The 10,021-nt window shown below is 35.9% G+C and overlaps 1 protein-coding gene across 1 annotated transcript in view; it reads right to left on the bottom strand.

Annotated features, from left to right (window-relative positions):
* The window catches only part of DOCK9 (dedicator of cytokinesis 9), a 109,426-nt gene that overhangs the window by 10,311 nt on the left and 89,094 nt on the right, over positions 1-10,021 (bottom strand). The window contains 7 exon segments of the mRNA XM_019474302.1: positions 698-733; positions 1,400-1,513; positions 1,870-1,992; positions 6,267-6,373; positions 8,221-8,278; positions 8,941-9,156; positions 9,298-9,411. Of these exon segments, the coding sequence (XP_019329847.1) occupies positions 698-733; positions 1,400-1,513; positions 1,870-1,992; positions 6,267-6,373; positions 8,221-8,278; positions 8,941-9,156; positions 9,298-9,411 (768 nt within the window).

Here is a 10,021-nt window from a genome sequence, read left to right as displayed (position 1 = left end):
CCCAGAAAAACGTAATTATCTACTACAGAATGAGTGAGAGATAATGGAAACACAGTTAAAATTTTAAAGGTTTGTTGTAATTTTATGGCGTGCCAAGCCTTTGAGATAACTTTTCTTCACTTTTATTTAAAAGTGAACTTTCAGCACTGTTTCACTTGCCAAAACAGAAATCTTGTTGACCAACAGGACTATCTGATTCACAAGTGAGTATTTTGGCAATGGTTTACGTAAAATAATCTGTGTTGACCAACAGGACTATCTGATTCACAAGTGAGTATTTTGGCAATGGTTTACGTAAAAATAATCTGAAAAATTTCTTTATGTAGTAATATAAAAGTTAATTCCAGAAAATGAAATTTAATTTATGTAAAAATCTTCATTTTATGTTGTACTATATTGGCAGATACTAATTTATTTTTATTACATAAAGCATTTGTTTTAAAACCATAACTAAATGCAATATAGAGTACATGGAAAGTGAAACAGGTCATTGGTTTAAAACAACAAGCCGCGTCTGAGTTCATGTTTGAAATCAGAAAATAAATATTTTTGTCATAAACGAAACAGACAAAATAGAAAAACACAACATATCATGTATAAACACAGGCTAGATTGACGAAAATACCCACATCAAACTAAGGTGAAATGCAGTAGTTTTTACTGCATTGCTTGCTTTGTAAGCAGTTACTGTAATTACCTCAACATCTGTTTCACTGTCTGTAAACTGGTATTGCTATAAAGTTATAAAAGACAACAGAATACATGTGAAGTTATACTGCTCAGAGTATTTTACAATTCTCCATGCTCAGCTGAACAATTAGCAACTGGGCTATGCATGTAGGAAGTGTATTACTTGATACTGCGTGATACCATACTGATACGTATGCATTCCAGACATACATTAGAGGATGTGAAGCTGTCCGATACACAGCCAGAACTTTTGTTCATTGAAGCATGCAATACTGATGCAGAGAAACGAGTGATTTGTTCTCTAAATGGAACTTAATGTTATTTTTTTTAATTGCAATGGCTATCAATGCATACCAATCTAAGAAGCAGCCTTGCAAACCACACTGTAGCACTACAGACATTAAGTCAATACATTGCTAAGAACCGACTTTATAGAAAACTTACCGCTGCCTTAAGGTAGTAAATAAAAGAAGAAAAAGAAAAAAAAAAGCAAAAAATTTACTGAGGAAAATAAGGAAGAATTGTATTGGAATTGATAAATGCTTTAAACTAAATTATTGATGGTGTTTAATTATTTCTTACAGACCATATTTCTTGTGCTTTTTATGTCATGGTATCAATATAGATGATGAAATATTACACCTTGTAAAATAAATTCAGGTTTTTCTTACTGCATAGAGCAGACAAATGAAAGTTAAATAACACTCACCTGTCCAAAGAACGCTACCCTGAAATAAGTTCCCAGCAGTCTCTTGCCTGTATGCATAACTTCTGTTACTTTACTGTATGCTCGATGAAGAGTGTCATATAAATGAGCAAGCCTCTAAAAATAAAAGAAAACAACCATGGGGCAAAAGAATAACGTAGAACTTTCCTATTTTAAAACAACAATGAATGATGTCCTTGTAGTTAATAACTAAAACCATTGTTTTATTGAACAGTAGTAATAGGTTTAGCACTTGCATCACAATGACAATATGTAAGTTTAATTTTTTATTATTTATATTTAGGGAAAAACATTTTTAATTATTTAAAATTAAAACAAAAATTTTAACACCTTGATATTTCAGTTACAATTGTAATACTCTTGTTCTGTGAAGTGCAACGTGTCATGCAGTTAGACGAGAAAAATTAGGGTTTTTTTTACTTGTTCAAATTTACTTATGATGAACTTAGTACCTCAAAAACTCTCCGTTTCTCATAAATGGGAATTATAAGTTTATATATGTCAGCAATGAGTTCATAGCGTTCTGCCTTCCAGAGTCCATCAGCACACTGCTCCAACAATTCCATCAGCACATCCTAGATTTGGATAGACATTTGACAAAGTAAAACAATTCAGTACTCATGAAAAGCACGGCAAATAATTATACCTAAGTCCCTTCCTTCAGTTTTTCATAATTCTTCATTTTCCATGCATTTAATTTCTTCTACTTCAATAAGCATAAAAAACCCTAAGATAAACATTATTACTTTGCTCCAGTTTTCATAAATTTAAAATTACCTGGCTATCTCCATTAACACAGTTATAAAAAACAATTTTACAGATACTATGGAACAGCTTATAGCTCCTGTGATGAAGCTGTCACGGCTTGAGTGTGACAGAGCCACAGTCAAGAAGCCCATTCGCATCCACATACCCTAACAGATCTCAGTCCTCTTCAAACATGTGTGAAGCTCCAAGAATCTCCACGAGAATCCAAGTCAGAGACTGAGAGGTGTCAGAAGACATGACATTTCTACTTCTTGAGAGCTTCTGGTACCACTCTTGCATTGCAGTGGTGAAGCCAGAAGCTGGAAATAACTCCTTTTATCCTTAGAAGGGATCCACTGATACTCTATTCCCCTCCTCCCTTTGGTAGAGGACTAAGACAGCATTAAAGACGTCACTAAGAAAAGCCAGCTTTAATACTGAGAGCAAAAAAAGACTGAAAAATGCTACCCTTATCCTTGTGCTGCAACAGACCCTAAAACATCTCCTTTCCCCCAGTCGTTATAGGGTTGTATAGACTTCCTGGTATCTCCACTCTCAGCAACCAGGTGGTAAAAACTGAAAGATCAGTGTCACTGCTGGACCACAAGGGCTGTCCATAAACACTGTTTTTTGACAAGAGCCTTATCTCAGACACCAGAGGGCATCCGAATGCAGCAAAGCTGTAAAATTCTGTTTGCACGCAGGAAAAAAAAAAAATAGAGAGCAAACGCTTCATGTGGGAGAGCTGTTAGGAGGGAGGAAAAGAACACAACATTTCTGGGCCACCTGTCTCAGTGCTCATCCATCCTCATAGGAAGAGTTTTTTTCCATATATCCAATCAGAGTTTCCCTTGTAACCTGTGAGAACAGCCTCTTACTCTTTTATGGCGCACCTCTTAGAAGAGTCTGATTATTCTTCCACTAACCACCTTAGGAGCTGGACTCTTTCTAGTTTGTTGATATCTCTCTTGACTTTGGGGGGGGGCAGCGCTGGGCACAAGATTACAGATGGGGCACCACAAATGCCAAGCAGAAGGGGGAAAACCCACTTCCCTCCACTTCTTGACTCTATGCTCTTTCTAATACAACCCTGCAGGCAGCTGGCCTCCGTTGCCACAATGCTACACTGCCGATTCCCATTCAACCTCTTGCCCACTAGAACTCCCAGATCTTTCTGCAGAGCTGCTGCCCAGCCAGTCCGTCCCCAGCCCCTACTGAGACGTTGGGTGATTTTTTCGCAGATGCAAGGTTTGCACTTGTCTTTGTAGAACTTTGAGAGGCTTCGGTGTTCCTTCAATTTGAGGTCCCTCTAAATGGCAGCCCTGCCCTCGGCATATCAGTTACTCCCCCTCCATTTAGTTTCATCCACAAACTTGATGATATACTGTATCCCATGACCTAGATTGCTAATGAAGATGTTAAAAAATATCAGTCTGAGTATCCCTGAAGAATACCAGCCTTCACCACCATACTTAAAGTATCTTGTATGTTTGGGTAAATACCTATTTCTGCTTTTCATAAAGTGCTTTAATATATTGAATTACACTGCACGTTGATCACTTACAAGAGCTGTAATACCATCTGAGCTGTGAAGCTCTTCCATTTACCAATCTGCAAGTTAGAATAATTTCTCTCATGGAAAGTCATAGCTAACAAGAGACCAGAAAAAAACAAATAGGAAGGTAGAGATTGACTTAGTATGGGTGGTGGAGCTGTGTTCTGGCAGAGTTTATTCTGGAAAAAACCCAACAAATCTGAATGAAATTGTTTCCAGCCTTAATCTGCATGGAATCTGGCACCTGCCACAGGCCTGTTAGCCATAGCTCAGATCTCTCACACATGGACTGCTTACAGCACAGTCTAGCATGGAAAGGATATCAGGTTCCAGGCTTTTACGTTCCTATTTCTGACACCCAGAAGATTTTTAGTTCTGCAAGGAGAATTTGACTTGTGCTGCTGAATAGGCTGTCTGGGTAAACATCTGTTTTAATGAAACGCACACAGTAACTTTGTTTAAAAAAAAAAAAACCAAACAAAATTGTTTTTCCAACTGGCTAGTTTAGGAAATGAGTCACAGTAACCCTGGCCTGAGAGAGAATTCTTTTAAAATGAGAATTAAATAGTGAATTTTAAAAATTTCAATTTTTTAAAAGAGAAAATGCCTACAGTCTTAAGACAAATTTCACTTAATTAGGAAGACTTTATATATACAAACTGGAGAATATAAAAGAAATTTTGCCCCTTTTAGAAACATGGAGGGATCCCCCTGACCCCCCATACTTATAATTACTCTTTTGGAGATTTAACTCTAAAGTAACTGGCATCCAGGGAAATCCCAAGTTTTAAAGAAAGAAATTCCACATGACTCCTGTTACCACGTATAGGAAGAATTCCCATCAGAGCATCATTTTGCTCAGTAGTAGTAAAGTACAGCTTGAAAGATCTGTTTCTGCTTTCTGCACCCAATTGATCTGTCATATGATTTTTTTTTCTTAGACTAATACAGTTTTGCTTACATAAGAACATACTGAGGAAACACTCCATATATGAATATGTTCCTATTCATGAAGCAATCAGACTACCTGTTTTGAAGTACTTCTGTAAAATACTAGTCATGTTAATTTATCCATGATTTTTAGTCTATTAAAAACCAAACAGTTCTTCCCTATTATTACTCTTCCTGGGGTGAACTATAAGTAGTTATCTGAAAAATAGTAACTTTTTTCAATATTTAATCAGTTAGGGTACTACATGGTTAAGTTTAAAAAGGGTTGCATGCAGGGAAAAATGAAGTTTGGCAAGATTTGATCCTTTTGCAAGCTCCACAGGCTTATAATTTCACTCTTGGCTTACTTCCGTTCCATGGAAATACTGAGAGATGGAAATAAATTTGCGTAAGGTTCAATGACCCAGAAAAAGCAGTATATTCTTTTTGCACAGACTGACTAATGAGAAAAAGAGTAAAGACATTCCAATTTAAAAAATACAAAAGAATTTAGCTCTGACAAATGGTTTGTCAGGTAGACACTGACAACAATTTCTAACAAAAGTTTCCATCAGCAGTAGTCACTAGAAACCCAGCTCTTGGCTCACTTAGAGCAGCTTACATTTTGCTTTGACTAACATGCTAAATTCCATGCTGGTTCAGGAGAATCAGTGATTTAAAGAATATAGTACATAAATTCAAAAAAGCAACCTGATATTGGGTGTCTTTGGAAAGAAAAAGCACTGTATTTCTCATTCCAAGTAATTCCGACTCCTGCCTTCCCAGAAAAAGGCAAGTCAACAATTTTTGTCTTAATCTGTTAGCATAGCTACAATTTGCACAGTCAAATAATTTTGTCATACACCTTCACCATATACAAACTAAAACACAAAAGAAAAATATTTTTTGTTGTACAATTATGCTTACACACCAGGGATTTTTCCAACACAGCTAATGCAAGTAGTGGTCTGTCCCTTCCTCCCCCACCTATACTGGCAAATACATAGTGTAGACATAGCCCTTCATGAGCAAGATTATTCATGATCTTTTCATATAGGCTTCTTAATAGTAAAATTTACTGTAAACCCAGCACAGATGGATCAGCAAAGACACAAGGAGTGAAACTTAAGCCAGAAAAAAACCCCATTGACGCAAGTCTGGTGTCAGTAAACCCACTTTCATTGTTATGGCACATTTGCTTAGGGAAACTGTAAACCAGTAAAAACCAGTGAACACATTTTCATGATTGCTGGTGTAGTAACAATCTAAATCAAAGTCAGTTTTAAAAATACCAGATCTTGTTAACTCTAATAAATAAGCCACATTAGTGTTCATCTTGTCAACTAGCTTAAAAACCCATTTTGCTTACTTTTATTCCCACAGTGGTGTTAAGTTGATGTGCTAGTGCTTTATTTAAAATATATGTATATAGTAAATTCTCTAAAGGTGGGACAGCTCACAGAATTTTTTAATTTCCGTTTTAGGATAAGAATAGTGGCTAAGAAAACAATTATAATATCCATCATGTTAGTCAGCCTCCGGACTGAAACACAAAACTTGGAAAAAACAAACAGCACTTCAATGTGCATCAATTCTAATACTCTTATGTTTACTTACTTCATTGAAGTGAACATCTTGCATTCCAACATCTTCCATCATTGAAGCCTCTTCATCTATATTAGGTGTGATTACTCTGAAAGCAGTACAACCTTGTCTAAACATCCCTGTCATTGAAAAATAGACAAATTTACTTTTCTCCACCAGGATAACGTTAGGCCATTTTGTGATGCTGGGTAAGGCAGAAGCCATATTTAAATACACTTACCACCAAATTAATAAATAATAAAAAAAAAAATCCAGCCTCCCACTGCATGACTAAATTACCAGACTTCACATTACTGTGTAAGTATAAATAGGTTTTAAAAAACCCACAAATGTTAGTATCTGGACTCTTACCTAAATAAGTAGTGTCTGAATCTTCCTATTTTATCTTAAACCTGTGTCTAATCTACCCCACCCTAAGTCTAAGGTAATCAAGGTAAGTTTTACAGTATTTAATTAAAACTGGCGTGAAGTCATGCTGGAACTGTGTACACTAACAGGCCCTGACATATCAGCTTCCCCAGTTTGAACAACATGAATGGACTGACATCAACCACACAAAATGATCAAAGGATGGCAAACCAGATTATTCAGCTGTAGATACAGGAAGTCAGTCTAACAAGCAAGAAAAACACCCCAGCAATCTAACTTCCTTTACTGAAATAAGTGTTTAACAAAAGTGGGTTTTAGAACGTTCTAACATGAAACCTACCTCTTTTACCCATTCTGTTTAGCTCTTTTTTATTGTATCAGATTGCTGAACTAAGAAATCAGGATTTTTGGCCAAAACCTGTATTAATTAAAGCCTCAAGAGCAATCAGTAAATACTACAGAAACACAAGGACTTGCACATATTTATTTCACAGCTCATTCCTACAAAGATTCTTTCTGCTCGGGTGAGAGTCTGACCACCAGAGGTTTTATTGAATGATTGCCTCAAATGCATGGTTCTGCTGTGCTCCTGCAAATACCACAGGTAGAAGTTCAACCCTCTATACTACTGAGAGGAAATAACTTTTATATGACAGTAGACAAAAATAGCAGATCACCCAAAGGAATCGCAAATTAATACAGATTATCGCTAGTTATCAGTTAGTTGTTATCCAAGAGGACATAGTAACTTTGACAAGCAACTTAGTTTCAGATTTGGTCTCAGAGAAGCTTCTGAAGTCATTGGGGCAGAGGGGATAGCCTATACACTACACAAGTATCTGGCAAGAGGCACAAAAGGAACAGAGGAAAGGCATCTTGTAGACCCATGACTTTGCTTCATTTTGAACTGTCATGCAAAGGCAAAGCTAAAAAGCTGTGAACATCAATCTGTCTGCCTATAAGAACAAAACACGAGCTCAACTTCATAGTCAGTCTTAACAGATTTCTGAAATTTTCTTCTAGAGATCTATTTTTCTTAATAAAAGCCATATAATCTCTTATTTTCTCAAAACCCTGACTGGGAACTCTTCTGATCCTATGGATGAAAGACAGTTTTCTACCCTTATCTCAAGGGTCATCAGAAACCCGCTTTTACAGACAGCTGCTAGCACAGAACACCGAGACAGGTGAAGCGTTCTGAGCACTATTATCACTGACTCAGCATCTGAAAATTTGTATGAATTTATTTTGACTTCTCTGGCAATGCCAGGTTTCCCTATGTGCAGTGAGAGACTACTTGCTGAACAAGAATATTCACTTGTAAGTTTGCTTTAGAAAGTGTCTGACTTCAGCTATTAGCAGCTGTGGTGTAAAATTAAAATTTTTACTTTCCTAAAAATTTTATTTTACCTTCATCTGAAATGCTGCCCCTTAGATATGCAAGTATAGGTCTTAAATATTTGTATGCTATCCCGTTAGGTCAGAATTTTTTCCTCAGTGAACACTGAAAAGCTTGCAACTTCCTCAGGGAAACCATTGCTTTTCCTAAACTATAATGAAAAAATATAAACATTCAAGTAAGATTTTGAAATCATACCTTTTCGTGTGAGATATTCTGCAACCAGTGCTGCTACATGGACATAGCACATTGCCGCCTAAAACAGAAACAGTAACAATCTTATGAAATTCAATGATGTCATGCAATGTGATTTACTTTCAGATGGAACAAACTTCCAGAAAGAGACAGAATTCATTATGTATGCCAATAAAATACTTACATCAAGACATATAAAAATCCCCACTCCCAACTCTCCTTTTTGCTAGAATTAAATATTTTAACAGCACAGTAAAATTAGATAGCTTTCTTTTTTCAAACAAAAAAATTGTGATTTGTCGATTTTAAGAACATCAGGAGTTTTTTAGTAAGCAGTCTGGAATAGAATCAAGCTAATTCTGTAAAGGCAACTGGAGAGGAATTCAAGGAGTGGCTTTAAGTGTTTTAAAATATCTTTGTTATCAGTTGCCAAGTAGAAGGTCTGCGTCTTCCATGGTTTGCATTGAGCATTCCTGGCTTAGCAGCGTGTCAGCTACAGTAGTTAAACATATACCTTACATTAGTAATCAGAAACGATTCACAGATATACTTGGGTAGGACAAAAACTTATCAACCATTCAAACTAGTCTACTAACAATTCAAAATTTATTAAAAATGCTTATTATATTACACACTAACAACTACATATAGTACATTCTGTTTAAAGAAAGATAAGCTTAAGCTTATTATGAAGCTAAAACTAGTTTGATTTTTTTCTCTTACCTCTGAAAGATCTCCATTTTTAACATGGATCCTTGCCATGCTGTCTAACCACGTCTTCCTTAGTTCAGGTGTACTAGCATAAGATTTTGCCAAACTGTACTGCAGGTCTACAAGCATTTCTGGATCATTCTCATGCTCCTTCATCTGAGCTGTAGCCATCAGTACTGTACGAATCCGTTTTGTTAAATCCTTAACATCAGAAGGGAATGTAGTGTGCTAAAACATGGAAAAGTTAGGTTAACTACTATCTTTTCCTATTCTTTGCATAATAAAAAGTTGAAACATAATTGCAAGAAGATGCTATGAAAGAGTTTTCAAGCATTCTTCTACAGTATGGAAAGAAGAATAAAAACAGACCTTTATAATCCTGTCATTATTGGCACAATTATTGATGATGGAAAGAGACTGCTGAAATCTAGTTCCTCCAATTCCAACAACATCAGCAATTAACTGGCTTACTGAAATAATGACCTTGACAGAAATAAATGACTTGTTAGTGCATATTTCATTAAATACCCTTGAGATATACCTATGAAGCAATTACAAAGGAAGTTTTGTTCTTTTTAATTGAAAGATTATTCCCTTAAGTACAATTGTATTTAGGTTTTTTTTTCAAAGTTACTTGTACAATAACATAGGCAAGAAAAAACAGGCTTGTGTAAATTTAATGTACATGCATCCTCTGCTGTAAAGACTGACTGCTAGGTGAACCAGCCAGAGGTCATAAAAGTAGTAAACTATTGTTCCCAGCTTTGTCAGAACACACAATTTTCTATGTGTTTGTTTTATCTTAGACTTTTACATGCTTGTTGCTGCATTCTTTTCTTCTTCAGACGTAACAGGGTATGCCATTTAACAATCAAAATAACATCTACAAAACAGAACATTTGCTACTGACAAATAAAAGTTATTTCCTACGAAACACAGGGCCATCCAATTGTTTCTAAGTATTTCCTTATACTGAACATACTTTTATTGCCATCTTCTTACTCTTAGAATAGTACCAGCCTTGCTTGAACCCAAAATAATTTCTTTTATGTCTTTATTGAGCGGGCTTTGCACACTGGTATGCAACTGTGCA

This window comes from Aptenodytes forsteri, unplaced genomic scaffold (genome assembly GCF_000699145.1).
Source record: "Aptenodytes forsteri isolate BGI_AS27 unplaced genomic scaffold, ASM69914v1 Scaffold123, whole genome shotgun sequence".
In the NCBI taxonomy this organism is placed as follows: Eukaryota; Metazoa; Chordata; class Aves; order Sphenisciformes; family Spheniscidae; genus Aptenodytes; species Aptenodytes forsteri.
The sequence above is the reverse complement of the archived record's forward strand: the minus strand, read 5'-3'. Positions and strand labels throughout refer to the sequence as shown.